The sequence below is a fragment of the Lates calcarifer genome, linkage group LG21, assembly GCF_001640805.2.
Source record: "Lates calcarifer isolate ASB-BC8 linkage group LG21, TLL_Latcal_v3, whole genome shotgun sequence".
In the NCBI taxonomy this organism is placed as follows: domain Eukaryota; kingdom Metazoa; phylum Chordata; class Actinopteri; family Centropomidae; genus Lates; species Lates calcarifer.
The window spans coordinates 10,502,226-10,527,108 of NC_066853.1; the positions used below are offsets into that span (position 1 = coordinate 10,502,226).

Consider the following 24,883-nt stretch of genomic DNA (forward strand, 5'->3'; position numbering starts at 1 on the left):
CCCGTCCGGGCCGCGCTCCGTGTTTTGTCATTGGGAGGGAGTGTGTCTGTGGGCGGTTACAAACGGTGCGTGATTCACAAACCTTATTTGTTCCTACTACTTTGAGCGCCATCTTGTTTGTAACTCCTCTACGTAAGTGGTAGAGTTTCTACTGAGGGGGTGTCCGATTACCCTTTTTTTCCCAGCTTTAGACTGGGGACCTCTCCCTGTTGCTACAAGGGCGCGTATCGCATTTGCTCTGTCGCCTTTCTCTTAGCAAAATTTAAACAGTTTTTTTCTCCCAACTGGACAGAGATGAGCATCGAAACGCTCTTGGAAGCAGCCAAGTTTTTGGAATTGCAAGCCCAGCAACAACAGAAAGCACGTGGTAAGTTGGTATTTTATTACAATTAAATATAGTTTATGACACTCAATAATTCAACAAAATGTGTTTGTGAAATATTTTTTCCCAAGCCAACACAAACTCTATTTATCTTTCATTTATCAGCGCCATTCATGAACTAATTGGACTGTGGACATCGCCGGCTTTGTTGCTATTTAATTAAAATATGTCTACAACTACCGAGAGAGACATTTATCAGCAAATCAGCGATATTTTACTTTTACTTTCATATTCGTTTTTTGTGTGCACACTCATTGCAGAGTTTGGGTAACTCTTCCCTCGCTTTGTAAATCCAAGTTCAGTCACAGTTGTCCAACAGCTATTAAACATATATGGGCTGCTGCAGTATGAGGAGTTACTGCATTGAAACCTGCTGCATAGACAGGCTTGTTATTGTGCAACAGCAGCATCGCTGTAAAGTTGTTAGATCCTCTCCCCTATTTTTGACCGTCTGCACGCACTGCTACTAAACATTTAAAACCAAAAGAAAAACAAAACACGGGGTGGTAAAGGGCGGTGGCGCGTGGGGGTGGGGGGTGCGCCAGGCTTGTTTTTACATAATGACCTGACATCGTCCGCCGGTGGGGATCAAGTGACTCTGGCTTTCAGGCTTCCCCTGCCCTGCTCTTCCCTCGCTCCCGGTTCCCTTAAGATGTTACCTGTTGTGCATCTATAACACCTTGCACCCGCGTGTTTCAGTCCGCCTGTCTGTGTATCGTAAAAATACAGAATAAATTAATAAATAAAAACAAACTCCCTGCCCTTTCAGACGCTCGTGGAAAGCTTTCAGTGTCTGTCGATGACGTGTATCCTCCAGCCACGCCCCCACATGTTAACAACTTGGGGGGGGTGGCCCCGCCCTTTCCACCACGTGCGTGCTGGGCAACCCCTCCCAAAGATTGTTTATGAAGAAGATGACTCGCTACTGTCTGTAGTCTCCCGCTCTACAAAACCACCTTACTGAGAACAAAATGTGCAGTTTGATTCACTTACAAGACGAACAGACGCTGCAGCTCAGTGGCTAAAACAAATACACGCCCTTTTCTAAATTAATAGCATAGGTGCACTTTTTTTGCAATAATTATACAAAACTTCGCAATTAGAGGCCTGTACAGCTGATTACTTGAGAATAACATTTCTAAAATTGGATTCATGTCCTTTTACTTGTTGGCTTGTAAATGCTAACAGTAGTGTATGTTACTGCAAAACTTATTTAACAAAAAAACACAAATGCTTGTTTTACCTTGCACTACAATTCCAAATTTAATTGGTGGGTTATCCACACTCAATAAAAAGTCATGTGTACCATTTATGGTTTAATGAAAATACTGTTTTATATATTTTTTATCAGCACACCACATCTGTTAGGGTTAGTTTTGTACTACCATTTCCTGTTGGATGTAAGTCAAAATGGGACTGCCAGTGAAACTACACAAAGAGATATTACCAATTTAATTAAATTGTTTTGTTTTTGTGGCTGTTTCACTAACACCCACAATTTATTTTCATGTTTTTACAGCTGTTAACAGGTCCTCCTCCTCATTGTCATGCATTGTACTGTAAGACCGTAGTCTACATAAGCAGCACACTCACAAAAACCAAGGATTTTTAGTATGCATGCAGCCTTTTTGAGTATGATTTTCCATTGTGAACACACTTTATACAGATCGTAAAATAAGTCTGTCATAAGGAATTGGGGGATACAGCTATGGACTGTGTTTGGATAGTAAGAGTCACCTAAACACATAGCAGATGTGGTATGTTGAGAATGGATAGTAAATCCTAAGCTCTCTCTTCTATATTGTACCCTCCAAAATTTACATATTTGTAACTATTGCCAACACTATTACATATATTCAGATGAGTATTCAGAAGAATGAGCCATCACTTTACAAAACAAATTCTTAGGAATTAAACAGTACTTTTGCTTTCTGTGTAATCCAGTATGTGTTTACTCAAACATATTGAAAGTGGAATTTATCATGTCATGTCTGAAAAGGACCCACCCGCCTACTTTGGTCCGTGTAATATTTTTGCAACACTATGTTTCCGGCTCAGATTTAAGTAAAAGCAACTACATCGCCTGTAAAGGCAAACATGAGATTACGACATTCTTGTGTGCAACCTATTACAAGGTACTGAAGGTGTAAATGCTGCACCTAGACTGTGGAGGTCCTTTTGTCACTGCAGATATGACTCAGACATCTGATTAAAAAAAAAAAAATTTTAGTTTGCTAGTTTATTAATTTAGTAAAAGGCTTGAAATTCTTCCATGCTAATGACAAGGCAACATGACAGTTTTCCTGTGTAAGACTTGTGCCAAATGTTGCACAAGCATTCTTATTAGTGAAGGTCACCTCATGTTTAAACAGTCTGTATAGACATTTTACATAAAGGAGACTTATGTGAAAGCCAAAATGCTATTTCTTTACCAAATGAAAGAACCCAGCAATTTTACTCCTCTGAGAAGAGCGGTATTTTCCCACCCACTTTTATCATGGAGACATTTGTGATATTCAGAACAGGGTCAGAGTGAGAGTTCCTCTTTTTTCCCTCTCCCAGCTCCTCCCGCCTTGCTGCATTGGCAGAGCAGAACCCCCCACCCCACCACCCCCTCCTCCACCCTCTCTGCTACTGTAGAGCAGGTCACTGTGTGGAGGAAAGTAGGCCAGTGTTTCTCTATGTGCTGCTGCAGTTATATAACGTCTATAGAAAACCCTCTTGTTTATAGATGTTTCATAGGTTTTCTCTCAGGAAAGGACTCCTCAGTCTAGTGTGTGTCAGCACCACAATACTAAATTATCAGTCTGTTGTAACAGGGCAAGCAGCATATTATGAAAGCTGGCAGCACACTAACAAGAACATCTTGTTCTTTTGTATTTTTTTTTTTTTTTACTTTGAAGAAAAGAGCCGTCATCTGTCACTGACATGTTCTGAACACTGCAACACTTTGCAGGCAAATTGTTTCAATGTAATGTATAATATTACAATATATTATATATACTATATAATATTATTATGGTTCTTCTTCTTCTTCGAAACACCTTCTAAACACCTTCTAACCTTATTGCAGCTTTTTTTGTTGCAATAGTTGGACCAAGCCTCAAGGAAAGTGTGTGTGTGTGTGTGTGTGTGTGTGTGTGTGTGTGTGTGTGTCTGTAAAAGCACAGCTATAATGTTCCTGAACTTTAAACTCTGGTCTGTTGGACAAATAAAGTTTTGACTGGCTGTAATCTGTGGGGGACCATCACACAGAAACGTTTATTTATTTATTTATTTGAGGTTTAACCCAAATGACTAATATGCAAAGCGTATTAAACAATTAGCATCATTTTCACAGCAGAAATATTAGAGGATAACTCAGTATTTAACCTGCTTTAAATATAAATCATTGGTTACAGAGGCAGACATCTGTCATAATGTTGTACACTCAGTTGCCAGTTTATTAGGTACAGCTGATAAACTAGCCTACAGTAAATCCTACCCTCATGAAGGCTGTAATATTCAGTTTGTGTTTGTTTTAGAGAGATGTCCAAGATGGGTTGAATTAAGGACTTAGTTTTAGTTACTTGGATACAGTTATTGTAGATAAGCTCTGATTAACTGAAGAGGTCTTTTGGATGAAGTCTAGTCCAGTTGACCTTGATTCAACCCTTCTTGGGTAACTGTGACCTGGATGATTGAGAGTCTGAACAGACATTTTTAGAGAGGTGTTGTTACGAAGGAGACCCAAAAATTATGACAGCATGTCCACAGGGTACATTGTGTCTTTTATCCTTAACAGTTTTGATATTTTAGTCGTGTTTTTTTTTTTTTTTTTTTTTTTGAGAACCTAGTGTTTTTTAATTTGCTCGCATCTGTTAATTATGATCCCTAACAAACAAGCTACTTGTTACTCGACAGCTACTGACGTCTCCAATGCTGAACATAACAGCTGCCATAGCAACAAGACAGCCCCCTCCCCCCGCATCCATACATTATGGAGCGGGTGTCTTGAATATGAATGGATAGTACTACAAGGCTCTTTGATTCCAGTTCTTCTTTTACTGACAAATACTGTAACGCAATGCTGTCACTAACTGCTTCACACTATACATCTTGTTATGACCCTGACGTAGGTAAAATGTTTTCAGACACCTTTAACAAAAGTAAATGCCAGACATGTCTCAGTGGAAGGGCTCCTTCAGTGAGAGGTTGTATTAGTAGAGATGTAGAGCAGACTTGCACCCACCTCCCCAACATAACTTGGTCAGTGGACTGTGACTGGGATTACATTACAGCAACATGTACCTCCATTAGAGTGACAACCTCCTTTTTGTTAGAGTGAGCTTTAAGCTTCATACCTTTAAGCCTGTTATAAAGATGGAGTGGGAGAAGAGAAATACCTCCATCCACAAGAATTGGGATTTTGATTTATATACTTGCCCACAGACAGTGATCACATTAAAATGAACAGGGAGGTACAAACTGTCTGCTAATGATGGAGCACTTGCTGCCTTGAATCACTTATCTGGCATTACCATAAACACAAACCTGCCACTGACGTCATGTTACATGTTTTAAAGTTCAAAAGTTAAAAATTTTCACCTGTGGCTGTACATGTGGCAGGTAGCAGGCCTTGGTTTGTGTGTATTATGGTGCATACATATATTGAAAGTTTTCTTTTTGTTTTTTTGCTAGTTGTCATTTTATGCCACTAACAACAGGCCTGGTTTATTTCCTTTCACATATTCTCCTGAATGATTTAACCAAGTAGTGTCATTATTGTTGTTGTCTGTCATGTCTGTGATGTATAGAAGCTGAAGTGTGTACAGGAGACTGTGTTATTTATTCTGTTGCCCTGTGTCATTTCTTCCATAGAGGATGACCTAAAGGAAAAGCTTCGTCTGGAGCAGTTGACAGGGCAGAGACACTCAGATGTGAAGTATAACTCAACAATCCACATCAACAATGTTCCTAAAGCAGAGGATTTCCACACTGAGTGCCGCCTGGCCCCCATACCACCGTCTCTGCCACCCCCTTCCATGCCCATAACTGTCATCCCCATCCCTGTGGTCACCCCCAACCCTACAGGCTCACCCACCCTGCCTGTTGCCACACTCTCCCCTCCAGCTGCTCCTCCTCTGGCCTCCCCGAAGAGAGACCCTCACTCCCCCCAGGAGCAAAGTGCTGCAGCTCTGCCGCGCTCTCCACAGCCCAAACCTGAACATCCGACCTCTGTGCTGACCACCGACCACAAGCAGCCGATACAGAACCACCACCACCCGCAGCTCATCGCCCAAACTAACAACACTAAACTACAGCAGCAGACACACCAGCAGCTGGTCCAACGCTATCCTGGCTCCATCGTGTCACCCCCACAGCAACATGCTTTGCTCCCACAGTCGGGCCCTGTGCTCCAGCAGGCTCCTCTACAGAATGGCCCCACCAGCCGGGGGAGTCCTCCTGATGATGGCCGCCAGCTAGACAACAAGAAGAGACCTGGAGGGTAAGTCCAAACCTGTTACGTTGTTGACATTATAACTGAAACAGGGCTACTAGCTGAGTATTGGTTTTGTGTGTTGTTTTGTCAATCAATTATCAGTCTTTAAAATGTCAAAAAATAATGACTAGAAGTCCAGATGTACTTTTGACCTGCAGCAACCTAAAACACTGTTAAATACAAGCAGAATGTATCAGTTGTGTAGCTGTCACATTATTGGTATTTAAATGCTGAAGGGCTAAAATTAATTAAAAGTATAATTTACATCTATGTCAGAGTATCATTCTTTGCCTTAGATGATAAATCTACTTTAATATGGACATCTATGACTGAATATATTGTCACTATACTTTCTGCTAGCAGTAAAATGAGGAAACTCTTCTTTGGCTGATTTTGATTATTCTTGTCATGCTGCCCTTTTGGACACCAAATTCTTACTGTGCTCTCATCTGTGCTCTTACAGGGCAGGCACAAGAGAGGTGCATAACAAGCTTGAGAAAAACAGGTGGGTTTAACCTGTCTACCACAAAGAGAGAGAGGGGTCTGAGGTTATTTGTATTGATGTATTTGAATGGCGTATGTTTTCTTGTCCTCTGCCTTATAGATTATTCTGAAACTGATGCTTTTGATTGTTTGTAACAGTTTGATTTTTACTTTTTAGTCTGGAACACAAACTGAAAATTTCAAAGTGTAATTGTCTGTTAATAAAATTAAGCCCAGTGTGGCTCTAACGCTTCTTCTTTCTCAAGTCCCTTCTCTGTGTCTTGTGTCCGTCAGACGAGCACACTTGAAGGAGTGCTTCGAGACGCTGAAAAAGAACATCCCCAACATCGACGAGAAGAAAACCTCCAATCTTAGTGTGCTGAGAAGTGCGCTGAGATACATTCAGGTAAGCTGCGTACTGCATTCATTACATGTTTCTGAATCTTGCAAAGACTTGTTTGTACTTGTTTATTAGCACTCCTGATTACTACTGAACTATGGAGCCTCCTTTCTTTAGAAGCCAAAGCACAATATGAACTAGATAGTTGGGTATAGGAGGAGGAGCAGAATGTACTCCTTTTGTGTGATAAGTGTGATCACAACTGTTATCAACATAATCAGTTGTGAATTTGAATGAGATAGCGACGAGTCATCAGGAAGATACAACTAAAATTAATTCCATGACTGTGCATTTTTTGACCAGAAGGTGAAACATTAAGAGAGAAAAGCAGAGGGCCAAGACCAGAGCCTTGGTGTTCGCCACATTTCACATCATAAAATACTGATGTAGTAGTATTATTATAGGCTACACTGTGTTCTTTCAAGTGAGACTTAACCTAGGTAAGAGACCAAACTGGTTTTCCAATCAGTCTACAAGTATGCAGTGATCTATGGTATCAAAAGACTGAGTCAGAGAAGCACACAGGTGGAATCTGAATCCATAGTAAGCAGAGGATCATTTACCACTTCAGCAAGTGAAGTTTCAGTGTAGTCATAGGCCCTGAAAGCAGATTGAAAAAGTTCAGGTTAGAGACTGGTTGATATTTACAGAGACTCTGGATCAAGATGTGGTTTCTTAAGGAACAGTTTAACCACAACAGTTTTAAAGCTAGTGGGGACAATAACAGATGTAAGTGATGAATTAGCAGTGTATAGGGTTGTAGGTCCTAAACCTGGCTGGAGATCTTTGGAAAGTTAAGCTAGCAGAGGGATCAAGGAGGTAAGTAGTAGGGTTCAACTTAGACAATGATTCCAAGGATATAGTCACAATATGTGTTAAAACAGAGACTATCTGGGATTCAATGCTCAACTGGTTCTGTAGAAATAGCTGGAGATTATAAACTAGTTTTGTATCTAATCTCATCTATTGTACTGCAGAAAAAGTCAAAACAATCATGAGCCATGAAGGACCGGCAGCTAAGAGACAGCTGATTTTTACTAGGTTAAGCTACAAAATAAGCTTCAAAAATATATCTATTATTATGTGTATTGTTACCAATAAAGAGAAATATGCTGCTCTAGCAGCAGACAGAGCACACTTGTTAATCAGGACACTCTCTTGCAGGTACAAGATACAATTCCTCTATTTCAAATCTAGTTCAACTTTGCTCTATTCTCCTGCAAGCTTAACGCCTTTGGTAGTAGACGTGTTAACTGAATCAAGGAAACTAGACAGAGTTGTGTTAAAGTCACTGGTGCAGTTTTCAATAGGACCTATTGCTGCAGTGAAAGGCGTCAGGATCACTGGCAATCCGTGACCTGGAGCCATTACAGCTGATGGACCAGTGTGTTTAGTGGTAAATACATCAGCAACAACATTACAAGGACAGGCCAGCATCGCTTCAAATTTGAGAAGGTGGTAAGACATAACGGATGTGATCAGGGACACAGTTAGATCATAAACCTGACAAGATATATTCAGTTTACTGTTATAGAAGAAATCTGGAAATATTCACATTTGAGAGGCTAGAAACTGAATTTTGGCATTATTTCTTTAACATGGCCCCATTTATGATTAATTGATTATTGCACAGTCTATTTGTTAACCGATCAATCGTTGGAGCTCTTGTTATTTACATAATTTCCCCAATGAAATTGGGATGTTCTATTGACGATGTAGAAAAAGGTGCAGTGATATATATTTTTTTTTTTTTTAAGGGACAGAGGGTTCAAGTTAAGTAGGCACTGTGTAGTTGCCATCTCTCCTTGCTTAGCCTTCCTATTGAGTAACATGCCATTCTCCTTTTTGTCTAGCATTTCCTGCCTTTCGTATTTCTGTGTTAAGAACCTTCTTTACGAGGAATCGCCAACGCTTCCTTGTTTGTACCATTTCTAAGCGACTGTGATTAATATTAGGAATGTCTGCCATGTCCACAAATGACTCATGTGTTTGAGTCAGGCCCTCGGTGTGAGAGTATCCTGGTTGTAAACAGCTGGTGCAAAGGTCCACCACTGGCCTAGTTTAACTCTTTCAGACTGTGACTGTGCTGCTCAGTGTGTCATAGTGTTTACTGTAGGTCATATTTTTTCCCTCTTCCTATAGATAGATCCTGTAGAGTGGCAGTTTTAAATCTGAGACACAAGTTCACCCAAGGGCTCAAGCTGACATCGGGTGTTTCAGTCTAAGAATGGCTGCCATATGTTTGGGTGTATTTGTGCAGTTTTTGTTGTATTTGCATTTGTCTAGTTATGATTGGGGTTTGATGTTAGACCTACATAATAATAAAAAAATAAATTATTTGGTTATATTATGTGGTTATAGACACTGATAGCCCTGCTTGCATATAAGCTTTAAAGACCCTGTGGTTGTTCACATCCCTTATTATTATATAACTGTGGTGCAGATTAACTCGTAAATTTTGCATAGTACAGTGTGCTGCCGGTTTGATGCTCTGAGTAGCAGCAGTCTTGTTATTCCTCTCTGCGCGTGGATACTGAGGGAAACTAGGACAGCATGGGTGCAGAGCTCGTCACCCAGTCTCCCTCCCTCTGCCCCCTCTCTGTGTGATTAAGCAACACGGTGTTCTGGGTGTTGTGTTCAACTGGCAGACTGACCTGCCTCCCTTTATCTCCTATCAACAGCTGAGCTGGACAAGGGATATATTTAAATCAAATAGACTAAGTGAGGGAAATTACGACTGATACCTTTTTCTGCAGAAATATCCAAAAAAAGCTTGACACAGTGGTTAATGTGTCCTCCGTATATGTTAGTTGATGGTAAAAACTGAGTTCCTGAAGCAAAGCTTTCCAAGAATTAAAGGTAAATTCTTAACAATGACAGGTGCAATAAATGTTGACCTTTTGTAGGCCGGGACAGTTTAGTTGCTTTTGTGAGTTTACTCGAATGTGCCATTTGCACAAGGTGGCTTTTTTTCATTGGCAAGGCTGGTGTTGTTTTGTTTTGGAGGGGTGGAGTGAAAGGGGAAGGGAGCATTCAGCAATGGGAGGCAAAAAAGGAAAAAAAACACGTGTACACACTGTCATCTTGACATGGGTGGTACAGACGCGTGTCCTGCCTGCATACACCTCTCTCCCTGAAAGCTGCCTACTCCCTCCCCGCCCCTGTCCTTGCCCTCCTCTGGGCTGGCAGCAGAGAAGCAGCCTGCACACAAAAACACTGAGCGAAAGGTGAGGTTCAAGTAAGAGGCTTTAATCTCTGCATCATATTGCATTTGTTTCATCTTGCCTTTTATCATTAGAGTTCATTTGAAAATGAGTACAATGGTAGTAGTGGCCTTTGTGGCAGGATTTTTATCAGTTTCCCACAGAAAGTCACTATCTTGGTCGACTGATTCATAGCTCAAGTTCCACTTCCTCATTTCATTTCAAGGCAAATGACTCAGCAACTAACTATGACCAGAAACCCTGCATGCCTACAGATTCTCTTGCTTCTCGGCTGTGTCTTTGAGTTTTTACTTTAACAGAGCTATAAGCTGGTTTAGGTTTTTACTTTAAATGTATTACATCTTGTTCCTAAAGGTTTTCCCCAGAGCCTGTAGTGGCACAGCGAAAGACAAGGCTGTAAAATAAGTCCTGGCGCGTTAGAGCTCCTCCTCTCTACTCCCCCCCTCCCTCCCTCCATCCTGCCTCTCTGAGCTTTTAAGGCCACATGAGCTGCAAGCACATGGCTAGCCTGAGCCGCGTGACGTCACCCCCCGTGCTGGGCCCCCGCCCAGCACTGCAACAGGCAGGACTCACCGTACCACCAAGCTTAGCTGCCAACAGCAGGGAGGGAACATGGAGCGGTAAACACAAGGCTCGGTTTACTCCGCTCGCGCTTCATTTCCCCCTCAAAGCTGACTGGACTTGTTCCTCCAGTGATTGTCCTCAAATGCCAGTCTGAAGCGTGTTGTGCCATCTGGTGGGGAAACTGATGACAGAAAAGATAAAGGTGGAGGGGGAATATATGTTTTAATATTTCCACCACTGTTGATAGGTTAATGACATTTCATTGTGCGTATAATGGCATATTTCCCTTGAGGCCTAGCCTTAAATCATAGTTGCACCGATTGCGTTGACATTTTCTAATTCACTTAGCCTTGAACATTAAAAGTAAATCAGTCCTCCTCGGCAGTTGAGGTTGCTTTTCTTGAATATTTCAAGGTTTTTTAAGGTCTCTGCTTAGTTAGCTTTATAAAAGTTTCTTCTTTCCTGGTTCTAAGTCAAGACTTCAGTCAAACCAAACACTTGGCCATTACATTTCCTGTGGTACATGAGTGAGTGCAGTATCTTTCTCCAGGAAAATTATGATTTCTAAGGCAAAAAAGAAAAAATTATCAGCAGGGCTGCTTCCTGCTCTGTTGTTTTTTTTTATTGCATTATGAACACCTACATGACAGAGTACAACATGGCTATATTAATTGTAGTGCAGATTTGTTGTCCTTATCACAGTTATCTCAGAATAGTCTAGCAATATTCTTTGACCGTATTGCAGCACAGTCTGGACTATTGACCAGTTAGTTCTTAGCCAAGATGAGGTAATTAGGCTAGTTATGAGCAGCACAAGCTTGCACGCAAGCAATGGTTTGCAGAAGTAGGTGTTTCTTCCACAGACAAGCCTTTTATTGTTGAAGTCAGACACCACGTGAAGTTCTCTGTTCCAGCTTGAAGGCACAGTAAGACAAGGGTTTATGGTTACCACCCTGTCACAAGACCTCTGTGCAGCAGGCTGATCAGCCAGCCAGGCTGAGCAGCATGTCCGCAACGTGGCCTCCTGAGCTCCTGGCCCTTTAAGAAAACCCAGCCTTGTGCCGTCTGTCCCCGGCTGCTGCAAAAGTGAGTCAGTGAGTACAGCTTGTGTTGCTCTCTTTCAATCCCCCGCTATCTGCTGCCCTCCCTCTCCCGTTCTCTGTGGGGCCATGTGCTCGGCGCTCGCATTGCTTGTGACAGTGCTTGAGCAGTGTTTACCTTACACACACACATGCGCGCACATAATGCAGCCTATCCCTGTACTGATCTAGATTTTCACACACAAACAAGGCCAAGGTGTTGCCTTGCCTCCATGGTAGGGTGAGGTCTGGAGGCTCAGGGGGTTCGGCCATGTGCAAAGAAACAAAAGGTACTTGGCACGTTGTGTCCTACCAACCTGGTGACATGATTAACAAGGTGATCAAGTCATGTGGGATCCATCTGCTGCAGACCTGGTTATCAGTTTACATGGTTAATCTCAGACTTGGTGTTTCTAAAGAGGTGAGCTTGGTGTTTGCTCTGTGCACCATCAGCACTGTAACAGGGAGAGTTCAGTGGGTCTTGGTGTTTGTGGAGCATTTCTCCCCTCTCTCGATTTCTCCCTCCATGAGTCATAGTTTGTGGCATGCACAGTTGTGGCGCCACTTATGTATGGCTGCCTGCTAATACATGAGGGTAAAAGGGAGGCAGCCAGCCCTTTTTAGTCCACGTGTCACATTTTTGTACTCTCTTTATACCACTTCATTCTGCCTTCCTGACAATCCTTATGAGAGAGATGCTTAGCATGTATGTCAGAAAATCTATTCTCTGTTCATGTGAACACCCAGACTGAGAGTTAAAATAATTCTTTACATGTAGAGACACTGTCGGGGAAAACTAAATAGTACCTTTTGCTCATGAAGGTGTGCATGGTCTTTTAGGTTACCGAGGAAACCTTGAGAGGTTTTCAGTTGTTTCCATGACAACCAAAGATGGGGGCATTTCAGTACATCATGTGTGTGAGACCGAGGACACGGTTAACACGTTCAGACTGAAATATGGATATTCCCTGCTCTTATATTGATGGCTGGTCCTGAGTTACACATCAGTGTCCAGATGTTTATAAGTGTGTGGATGGACCACATGTTCTTCATTAATCAGCAGAGTATACGATATGTCCTGGAGTACCAAAAGCTTAAAAAAACTATATCTTTATTGTCTGAATACCAGTGTCGAGGCTGCTCGAATATCTGTGGTTAACTCGACCACTGAGTAATGAGGCGGCAGTGTTTCTTCCTTATTCGTCTTTGAACAGCACTGAATGAAGACAACTTTGATTCTAATATGGTGTTGGTTTGCCTTTGGAAAGCAGCATTTAAAGTTGAGGGAAACTGATCAATACTGGATTTTTTAAAACTCACATATATGTGTCAGTATTGGCCTAAAATTTTACACCTTAAAATTTACACCTTAATAAATAGATTAGCCTGTTTCTGTGGATTTAATTGGAATTAATTGTGTTCTTGTTGTCTTCTTCTGCTAAATTAACATGTGAACAGGACTTCCTCTGAGTTTGTATTTGTGCATGAAACACCCCCGGTGGGAAGCAGCCGGAGCACGGAGCCGCCTGGCCCCGTGCATTTCTAATCCTGGATAAGGACTAGAGACAGGTGCCGCATCACACAAGGCCCGCCTTTTGTCCCCCTTTGCTATTTAAGTACATGCATATTGTGCTGTAAGTGCACGCTCAGATCACGCAAGCAGAAACCTCGCTCACACTTAAACATACAGCAAGCTTAAAGCCACACACACACACACATGCACAAATACACAGTGGCATGAACACTAACAGGAAGTCCACTCTTTGGGACTTTATGATCCTGAGTCATCAGGTTGCCAGTCAGACATTTCACACAGTGTCATTTCCTCTGAGCCTCTCCCACCGAGGCCAAAGAGCATGCTGGATAGTTTGACCAAGCTGAAGTTGACATGTCATGAATTATATGAAGTGTTTGATTTCAAAGCACTAATCCTTGACAACATAACTGGACCCTGTAGTATTCCCTCAGCCAGTCATTTATTTAGAAAGAAGTTGTCTGAATATTGAGTATTCTAGGTGTGCAGTGTTGGTCTACGTGACTTTTGTTGAAGTTTGGTTGAGCCTTCATATATTTAATTTTTCCTCCTGTTGCTGTGCACAGGGAAGTCCAGCTCAGTTTGTTTGGTTTTTCCTTGTGTCAGCTGACGGGTTAAGGGAAATTGGGTCACAGAGAGCTGCTGCCTGGAAGCACCTCTTACTTTCCATACTTGTCTCCTCCCTCCTCCACCTCCTCCCTCCCCTGTGCTTCTGTAGCTCTGTTATTTTTTTCCCCTGCACACAGGCACTGGTTTTAGGTTTATATTTAAATCATCACTTGTTGGACATATTCCTGATTAATCAGCTGTAAAGACAGCATGGGTGTTATGCAGGATTTCTCTGAGGTTTATTGGAGGTGATGTGCTTTTTTGTTGTTGAGCAGAAAAACCCACAGTGAATTAACATGATTTATATAAAGTAATGAAACATACTCAAGCATTCAAGCATAATACAGTCATGTTATTGTTCAAATAATCCAACTGACCATGTAATGGATATATTGCTTAAAAGTACACTGTGCTGTTCACAGTGTGACAGTGCTGGTGGAGTCAGCATTCAGATTATTTACATAAGTAAAACTAGTACTACTACTACTGTACTACTGTAGAAATCGTTAGTTACATTTAGTCCTGCATTCAAATTTTTGCTTAGGTTTGCATGAAAATAAAGCAAAAGTAAAATTACTCATCAGACAGACTGGCCCATTGCAGAGCAATATACACTTAGTTAGCAGTTTATTAAGAACAATCAGCTAAAACCAAAACAGTTTAATACAACAGTCCTGTAATGAATTCTCCTTCATTAAAACAATTTCCACCAAAATTTAGAGAGGTGCTTTTTCATCTCTGATCATTTAGGAGGCTGTATTTTCTGGTGATGTTGAGTTGTATTTCATTATACAGAGAGGTGTGTCTGTTATTTAACCTACCCCCACTGATATAAATGGGTCGGATAAAATGATTAAAACATCTGTCTGTATACCGCAAAACAATTCAACAGTACCACAAACTACAGCCCCTGAAGTGGCCATAGAGTTCAATCAAAACTTCTAAAACAGTTTCAACAAAACCTGAACATTACAACCTTCATCACCTTGTATTAGACTGCATAAGGTTTTAGTGAGGTGTACCTAATAAACTTCCAACTCATCTCTGTATTTTAGTACTGAATTGTAGCTATTGAAGAATTACAGCAGTAATTTATAACATTTCCCTCTAAAGTGTAGTGCAGTAGAAGTATGTAACATAAAATTGAAATATTCAAGGAAAGTACAAGTACCTCAAAGTTGTACTTAAATGCAGTAGTTGAGTAAACATACCTAGTTATTTTCCATGACTGCATGGTGACCACATTTTCAGCAAATGAGGTGTTGTTGACAGTCAGAGAGGTGTTCATTCAACTTGATGCTAAGTTTTGAAGTCTCAATATATTACATTCCATATATCAGATCACATATATGTTCTTCACAAGGAGAACATAAGCCAGTAATATTGCAGTCTAATACAAAACCACCAACTAACGTCTTTACACATTACTCTTAAATTTAGTCAACACCTCTCTGACAGTGTTAACGGGAGCACAGCCTTCACAAAGTCAGGATTTATTGTGGGGCTGTTGGATTATTACATTACACTGTTAAACGGTCAACTCTCATGCAGTCACTCAGTTCATAATTTTACAAACAAATGACTCATGAGTTTTACCATCTTCTGCTACTTTCTCCTTTCAGACGCTGAAGCGAAAAGAGAAGGAGTACGAGCATGACATGGAGCGACTGGCCAGAGAAAAGATAGCCACACAGCAGCGATTAGCAGAGCTGAAGAACGAGCTGAGCCAGTGGATGGATGTGATTGAGATCGACCGTGTCCTCAGACAGACAGTGCAGCCTGAAGAGGACCAGGCCTCGACCTCCACTGCCTCAGGTAGGCTGATAGCCAGGGAAGAGCTCCCACAGTCCTGAAAAATGTCCCATTAATCTACAGTGCAGAACCACTTGCATTTAAAATCTAGGTGCAAAATCACATTGCATCTAGTAATACAGAGCCAATTCTCTCTCCTGTTGATGTTGCAGAAGGTGAAGACATTATGGACGAAGACCTAGATGAGGAGACTGCGCCAAGAGCACAGACTGCCTTACCCACCGTGCCTCAAACCATGAAACCGGAGCTGCACAAGACTGCAACACCCACTCAGACTTCAATCCTGACACCCGCCACCACCACTACCTCCTTCATCACCCAACACATCTCCATCCAGCACAAACCCCGTCTGCACCAGCCCCAACCTCAGCCACTGTCGGTGACTCCTCCACAGCCAGCGCCTAAGCCTGCAGCTCCACCTGCACTCGCAGCCACAACATGCAGCACTCCCACCACTCCCAGTCAGCCTTTGATCCCCACCCAGACGCAGGTGGTGACCACAGCCAGCCTACACCCCACAGTTATTGCCCACGCTTCAGTGTCCCATCCCTCAGTCATCCAAGCAGTCAACCACGTCATCCAGGGAGGGGGTCCCAAACACATTGCTCACCTGGCTCCCTCCACCACTACCAGCTCTGTCCAGTTAGCCCCCGGCCACCAACCCATTGGCCACATTACTGTGCACCCGGTGGCACACCTGAGCCAGCATCTACCTGCCCTCTATCCGCAACCAGTGGCTGTCACACAGCCAGCTGTGGTCGGTCACATCACCCACACGTTAAACCACGCCCACCCCCAGGTGAACGGCACTACACCTAGCCAGCCAGCTGCCACCATCATTGGCAAGCAGACAGCAGTGAGCACCCAAATGGTGGCCCACCACCCACAGCTGGTGGGTCAGACGGTGCTCAACCCTGTGACAATGGTGACCATGCCCTCCTTCCCCATCAGCACTCTGAAGCTGGCCTGAACACTGCCAACAGTACCTTCCAGGCTGCAGATCGAGACCCCATGACAGGGGAGAACCACGGGCCTCAGACCAGGCTGTCGACAAGCCCTCAGTGAGGGCAGGAGAGCTGCCGAACACCGCGTCGATCCACAGAGTACATTACAGTACATTAAGCATTACAGCTGTTGAAAAGCAACCGGGAACATTCCTAAAACAAACTGCAAACCTCTTTTAGTACCACCACAGTGTCCTGAAATCTCTATCCTGAAACTGGGAAATGCTAGGCTGCATGTGGTTGTTAGTCATCATGTTGAGTGTGTGTGGCAACAGACAGTGGGCAGATGTGCAGTTTTAGACCCTCACAGATAAAAGCAGCAGTCATTTTCATGTAAGCTTTACAGAAACGGCTTCATATAGGGTAAATGTTGTGCTGCCAGTACAGTGTCCATGTCAGCATCCTGTGACAGTGCTTATGAAGGTTGGTGACTAGACTCCCTTTTATCAGTGCGACTGCTGTGGATTAACCAATAGCAGATCACAACAGGCTACATTGGGTTTTGAGAGCTGTGACAGTTTAAGATCAGAGCGCTGGAGCAGCCATAACCAGCACATTGGGAATGTGATTTACAGGAGCCCCTCCTCTCTAGCAAAGGCACATGCTGCAGGGCTGAAGCTAAATCACGGCCTGAACTAAACCTCCTGCACAGGAGCTGCAGTCCTCAGTGATGACACATACAGCAATATCTCCACCTGCTGGCTGTTTGGGTTTACTGCAATACTGCTACCCTTGTCACAATGGGAAAAAAATCCAAAAAGTGTAATTCAGCAGCTACTTAAAGTAAAAGAACGTGCAGTTTTATCAGGGTTTGGGTTTTTTAAAAGGACAATCAAATTGTTACTTATCTCTAGTATTTGTCCTTCAAACATACTAGTGACTGTACACTGAGCACAAGTACAAGTTAGTGTTTTAGGATAAAGATATGTTTTTGTCACAGCTGCTAATATATATTTTTTTAAATTTGCCAAGTAGAATCAGTTTCTACATCTACATGACCCCTACATGTAAATGCCACAGCAGACAGTGGTATATTTAAGTGCTAAATGTGTCAGAAGTTAAAGAAAAAGCTCAGTCTGAGTTGAGCGCTTAGGGATTTTGAATGTGAAAACCTAAAAAAAGGTCCCTAAAATATAGTGAAGTTTGTTTCTATGCTGTCTTGTAGGGGATATGGTAGTAGGACACGTGTTTGCATGCTGTGAATGCATGCCATGGCTGTGTTAATATAGTGATTATTTTGAAAGTGAGGACTGGTAGGAGTGCTGTCTGTCGTGCTTTGTCAGACTTCGACAAGTTGCAGTAGGAATGTGAGATTTATTTTTTGGCTCAGAGTTGATGCTCTGTCATTCATAACTTTGGGCTGGGATCGGTACTAAGTGAGTTCAACAGCTGACATTAATCCAATCAATGTGTGTGTGTGTGTGTGTGTTTTTTTTTTTTCAAGACCATCCTTTTCCAAAGCTAGCACTGTGAAATGTATTTCTATTAGCCTCAACGAGCAGCAAACCTACAGTTTAGCACAGCACTTGCTAGAACAGCAACATGCTGTGCTCTCCTAATTTAATCTGAATGTACTGATCTGTGAAAGGATACAGAGTAGCATACTCACCAGAAGTTTAGCCCTTTTTTTGTTTTTAAAGAAAATGCGATTACTTTATTAAAAGTATCATGTGTATGTAAAGTGTAACATTTAAAACTGATTTTGTATTTTAAGGTTCACTGTTGCTTGTATCATCTGGAGAATATCTTCTTATGTTCAGTGTAAATTTTATAATATAGCCTTTTTTCCTGGGACCATGTACAGTGCTGTATATCAGGGGTAATGACTACACAGACCTCCTCCCATGTTGATATCACATTCGGCCACTTTGGAAAGTATTTGCCCTTTAATTTTTTTGTACTTTGTTTTGGTGCAATATGATTACAGTAAGGACTTTTTCCTCCAAAGCTCTTCGAGTGCGAAGGTAAAACAACCCTGTCATCACCTTCAGATTTTGTGCAACTGATCCTGAACAAATGCATCTTGAAATCATATTGTAGCAAAACAAAATGTGTAAAAGTTAACAGGGACTCAGATACTTGAAGAAGCAACAATATACATGTGTGTTTTCCCTATGGAGAAAGTTTAAGTTGTATATAGCCTGTAAATGTTGGGCTGCATTTAGATCTAACTGTATTATGTAAAAAGCTGGGGAAAATATGTCAAATTAAAAATTTATAAAAAAAAAAAGATACTTAATAAATTGTATTATGTTTACAAATGTCTGAAGCTGGGATTTTATCTTAATTTTTGTTTTTTTGTTTTGCAAATGCAATGCAAAGTTTTGTTTTCAGAGTTTGATAAAAGACAGAATTGACAATTGTGATTTTTACTACTATTAATATTAAAGATTAAATGAATTTGGAAGTCCAGTACCCATTGCAAACATGTCTGCAACAATGTCTGACCAAATGCACTAACTGATTTGACCAGAAGATATTTTCCTAGGGTCCTTAAGTTCTCCATCTTGGTGTTGGGCTTCAATATTCATCCAGGCTTAATATAAAATATTAATATAAAGCCACAACCTGAAAAACTTGGTAAAATCCATTATCATGAGGAATAAAGCTGCTGTAACTAACTACAGTATACATGTTTGTTACAGGGACATGCTCATTAGCTTGGCTATAACTAATTACATGTGGCACACGTCCAGTTTGTCAAAAAGCAGGCACAAATAAAGGAGTTTTGCCATCGGATTTTGTGTACTAATGATGCGTCTGGCGCATGGCTGTAAGCCAGATCTTGTAATGCATATAGGGTTTATCTCCGTTTTTTACGATGGATGTATTTTAAGACCAATCAGAGGCGGTTGCTAGGCATACAAGATTCTGCCGGCCAATCAGCGTTTTTCTGCCAAAGTTAACTGACGTATGTCGCGACGTGTCTTGTGATTGGTCACGATCTTCTGGGAGGAGCGAAAAGAGGCGGAGATACGACTCGGAAACAGATTCAAACCACGTTTGAAACATTGCTTCTGTTTGCTAGTACTGTGAGACGACGTCGAAACCGAAGAGGTCTGGATGCTAAAACAAATTCTGGAGCTGCTTTTTGTCGTTATTGAAGAGGTCTGGTTGCTAAATCAAACTCTGGAGCTGTTTTTTGATGAACACGAGTGAGACTGGACGCTGAACTCACTTGCGGCGCGAAGGTAACAGTTAGCGGCTAGCATTAGCATTAACTTATCGGAGAGCGTTTGCATTAGCAGCGAGCGTTAGCATTAGCATTACCTTGTAACGATATTGTTTAATTCTATTAGCAGTCGTTTATATCGCGTGGATAAAAGTGTGTTTCTGTGACTGAAGCGTCCCTGACATGAGTTGTGGGTGCCTAACATGGACGGATGATAATGCAGTGTGCTCTTAATCTATCGTCACCCTCTTAAAATAATTGCCTAAGTAATTTTTCAGATTTTTCAGGAAACACAAAAAACTCAACCACTTGTTGAATATATGATATTTACTAACAATTTTAATCAAAACAGTTATAACAACAGATGCCTATTGACATATAAACCAGAAGGTCAGTCAAACATGGAACATGATATAATTAAGTAACTTAGGCAAATTAAAACTAAAAAAGTCACACTCTTGACATAGGCAATTATACTAAAGGGGTAGAATGGCACGATCTGTTTAACTGAGGATGTAGGCAATTTAACCAGAGGTGGCCAGCATCATGAGATGATTTAGGAAAAAAAAAAAAAAAAATGACTTAGGCAATTATTTTAAAAGGGTGACGCTATGTAAATCCCTGTTTGTATTTGTTTTCACTTTACCGATATTTTGCGTTTCTTTGTTATTTTGTTGTTTCCTTTTTGTTCGTCGTTTTTATTGTGTTTAAAGTGTGTTTGTCTTTCTGTGAGTAAAGCGTCCCTGATATGAATTATGGAGGGTGTTAACTGTTTCCTAGTCAGTTTTTCTCTTTATAACTCCGCTTGCATATCTTTACAATTACTTCGCTTCTTTGTAATGCTTTTATTCCATCTTAGTCATTTTAAGTCAGTTTATGGCGAATTATGTTCATGTGATCATTTTGTGTCTATCTGTGGTTGTTTTGCATCGTGTTGTGTCTTTATAGTTTTGCGTTTATTCCTGGTCATTTAACGTTTCTTTGTGGCCATTTTGTGTTTCAGTGTGGCAGTTAAGCATCTCATTGTGATCGTTTTTCGACTCAGTTCCTCTTTGTCGTTTGTGTGTCTCTGTAAATACCTAACCTCTCTGTAAATACCTATTTTAAAGAATATGATCTAGACCTGCTCTATATAAAAAGTGCCTTGAGATGACTTTTGTTGTGATATGGTGCTATATAAATAAAATTGAATTGAATTGAATTGAATTGAATAGCTTTGTGGTAGTAATCTTTCCATAGTCTTCCACTGATCCTCTGTTATGAATATTATTGATTAGAAATTTGTTTGTGGTGACATGAGACTTTACTGAGCTCAGTTTTGAGTTAAATGCAATCCTCTATGCTCCTCCACAAGTTTCACGCCTCAAGAGTAGGTCACAATGTATGAGCTGGGATTACAGTTAATTAATTCATTATTATAATTATAAAAAAATTAAAAAATTGCTCTCTGTCTGAGATAATTAAAGTCATATTCTAGTAACATTATTAATTTATTTACCTCAAAACTAAAAGGTTCTAGTTTTCAGTGTTGAATTCCTCTATGCTGTTCAAGCTTTGGAGGTGAACTATTCTTCATTAATTAGGTTATTTGTTTTTCAAGTGTTGTACTTGTATTTTCCAGGTTTACTCGTTCAGCTGCTGCAGCCTGGACAGAAACACCAGCTCTCACCTTACAAACGAAACCGGTATGTGTCCCTAAAGATTTACGCAGTCTGAAAAATGTGTTGATGAGCTGAATTATTAATCTTAGTAACAGTGTTATTGTTTAAATCCTTGATATTTAATAAGTTTAGTATTGATAATAATTGATTAATCGTGTCTAGGAATTGTCAGAAAATGGTACTAGTTGCAATCATTTTTAAAAACTCAAAATAGTTCTCAGTTAATTTTCTGCCTGTGGACTGAAGTATAATTAAAAATACCACAAGTTAAAACTCTGCTTTCAAAAATGTACTTATGTAAAAGTTTTTTTTAAGTGCAGTTCAGTAATATACATGATTCCTCCAGTGATTGACAGACAATGAATACAGAAATCAAAGATTTAATGTAAATGTAATCATTCCTCATCATAGCTTATTTTCCCCAAATATTTATTGTTATTGATTCTTTAAGATGTGATGCTTTCTCTTGTCATATGTGAGCCCATTTTCTGAGACACTCCTGAAATGTTTGGAAAGTGTTCTGGTTCAGCAGTAATGTTTTAATATTTTATGTGTGTTTTGGGGTTAAACTGTTGATGAGGAATAGGTCATAGTGTATTGATCATTTTCCTTTGTATGTTTCTCATTCTTTTTCCTCCAGGTGTCACCACTTCATCCACGATCACAGAGTCTTTGTACAATGAAGTAGTTCTTTGAAACCAGGCCTGAGGCCTCCAGGTAATTCACAGACTTACATCGACTGTCCAACACAGAGCACTGACATTAAATTACATATCTACAGTAACTGATCTGAAGTTTGGTTTGTCACTAAAAGACTCAACTCAATTTATTTATATAATTCATCAATGTACATTTCAAAGAAAATGAAGAATTGTGCAGAGAGAAGACCAACACAGCACACCACACTAACAGATTCACCACCAACAACCAGAGTCTGGACTATTGGTGTGTACTCCACTTTACTCTCTAATGTTGTGTTTTGCTCACAGGATTCAAATTTCAACCACCGAGAGAAGAGACAGACGTGAAGACATTTCCAGAAGGTCAGTGTTAGTTTATTCTTTTCAGTCTGACTCTGTCATTATCTCAGCTGCAGTTTGACAATTTAAAACCTCTTGTCTGGAACAAAAACCAACAATAAAGCTGCTGTAATTAGTATTTTTCAACAATGTAGCTGCAAAAATAAGTAAAAAAATATGTATAACAAAATACATATGAATAAAACAAAAAAATATAAAACCTTAGTTTAGAATAGAATTGAAACCCTTTTCATAAATAGGTCTAAAGAGTTAATATAAAATCATTTAAAAATACAATTCAAACCATAAAGACATAGGTATAAAAAGTAAGGATAAAACATTAAAAGCAGGTTTGATAAATAAGGTTTAACTATTCAGCCTTCTAAATGATATATATTAAAAATCTTTAAAAGTAAGTCTAAGAATTAAGCACGGAACCTGTTTTTTTTTTTTTTTTTTTTAAATAGAACCTTAAAAAATACCTTAATATTAAGTATGAAATTCAAAAAAAAAGTTAAGTACAAAATCTTAAGTGTAAAAGACAAGTATAAAGCCTTTAATTTTTTTTTACTTTTAGAAATGAGTGTAAAACCATAAAAAGATTAAAAATTCTAAATATTTAAAAATGGATCTAAAAAGTGAAAACATGAGAATCGGGACATTTTCTTATAACATCAGTTTCAAAATAGAGAAATACAACTTTAATGATTTTATTCCAGACAACATTTAACAAATCACAGCAAAGATAATGACAGACATTATCACAAGGAAACACTTGTTAGAGCTGGTTAGGTTCATGTGGTTATGAGCACATTTTCCAAAGATGAACATGTCTACTAAGCATCTTTGTGATCATTTAACTGCTTGTGATACACTTATTTAATTATTATTAATAATTGTATCAAAATCATAAGCAGTTGAATGTTCTCACAGGTGTTTAATAAAGACATATTAGTCTGTGGAAAATGTGCTCATGACTACATTAGATGGTAGAAAAACAAAAACAAAACAGTACAAACAAACAGTTTTCACTTGAACAACAGGAAACCAACACTGTTTACAGCAGTTAGATGGTGGAGGTCTTTTATCTAATTAACAGCGTTGTAACACTTTTGACTTTGTCTTTCATCTACTTCAGGTCTTCAGCTGCTGTCGTCTTCTCCTCCTGCAGAGACAAGAACACCGTTAATCACAGAAACTGATGAGTAAATCTGTTTTCCCTTTCCTAAACTGACCTTATTCATTGTTGATACCTAATTACAGTGATTTAAGCTAATTCAGTATCACGTATCTTAGTGTTATTGTAATTATAAGAGAAATAGTAATGACTAGAAATAGTTCTGTAACTAAAAAATAAGAACCTACTGTAATTGTTACATAATAGCTCTCGATTTTCACAGAGATAAACAAGAACAATGTCAGTACTCTATAACTGTGTACGCAGTCCTGTTTATACTGTTCATAATTTTTGTATATTGTTGTATATCATGCCTTTTTATATTTTTGCTGCTACAACACTGAATTTCCACACTGTGAGACAAATAAAGAATTATCTTATTCAAATAAATACATGTGAACACTGACTATTTTGCCTGTCTGTTTACTGTTGTATGATGGTGAATATTTTTAGCCAGGTGAATATTTTAGAATATTTTTACTTCTAGCTGGAGCTTAGGGTTAGGGTTAGGGTTATGGCGTTTAGCCACTTTTAGCCAGAAATGATAGTTTTTGCCTAAATTCCACAAGCTGTAAGTAGACAATATTTGGCATTTTTGCATTACAAAATCACTTGTGATATTAATCCAAAAATATAGTTTTTGATGCCTTACAAATACTGTGGCAGTTTTGGGCACCTTACCATTCTATGACATTTTTTGATGATTTTTGATGCCTTACTATGAATTTTTTGATGATTTTTCATGCCTTACTATACTATGATTTTTTTTGATGGTTTTTGACACCTTACTATACTATGACATTTTTTGATGATTTTTGAAGTCTTACTATACTATGAGATTTTTTAACCATTTTTGACACCTTACTATACTGTGACATTTTTAAAATAATTTTTGATGCCTCACTATACTATGTCATTTTTTGACCATTTTTGATGCCTCACTATACTATGAATTTTTTTGATGGTTTTTGACACCTTACTATACTATGATTTTTTTTGATGGTTTTTGACACCTTACTATACTATGACATTTTTTGACCATTTTTCTTACATCTTACTATACTATGACATTTTTTGACCATTTTTGACACCTTACTATACTATGACATTTTTTGACCATTTTTCATGCCTCACTATACTATGACATTTTTTGATGATTTTTCATGCCTTACTATACTATGTCATTTTTTGACCATTTTTGACGCCTTACTATACTATGACATTTTTTGACCGTTTTTGATGCCTTACTATACTATGAATTTTTTTGATGATTTTTCATGC

General features: G+C 39.7%; 2 protein-coding genes across 15 annotated transcripts in view; one reads left to right on the forward strand and one right to left on the reverse strand.

The window, feature by feature from the left end:
• Nucleotides 1–146: 146 nt before the first annotated feature.
• mnta (MAX network transcriptional repressor a) lies at nt 147–18,847 on the forward strand. The gene is made up of 6 exons (XM_018687249.2): nt 147–367; nt 5,243–5,870; nt 6,328–6,369; nt 6,642–6,753; nt 15,380–15,572; nt 15,722–18,847. The coding sequence occupies exons 1-6, from the start codon at nt 295–297 to the stop codon at nt 16,537–16,539; spliced, it is 1,866 nt and encodes a 621-aa protein (XP_018542765.1). The 5' UTR covers nt 147–294; the 3' UTR covers nt 16,540–18,847.
• A 3,592-nt stretch (nt 18,848–22,439) lies between these two features.
• septin4b (septin 4b) overlaps nt 22,440–24,883 on the reverse strand; it is a 34,601-nt gene continuing 32,157 nt past the window's right edge. For all 14 annotated transcript variants that reach the window (XM_051065714.1, XM_051065712.1, XM_051065710.1 and 11 more), the window contains one exon: nt 22,440–23,590. The gene's annotated coding sequence lies outside the window, so the exon portion shown is untranslated. The remainder of the gene's footprint in view (nt 23,591–24,883) is intronic.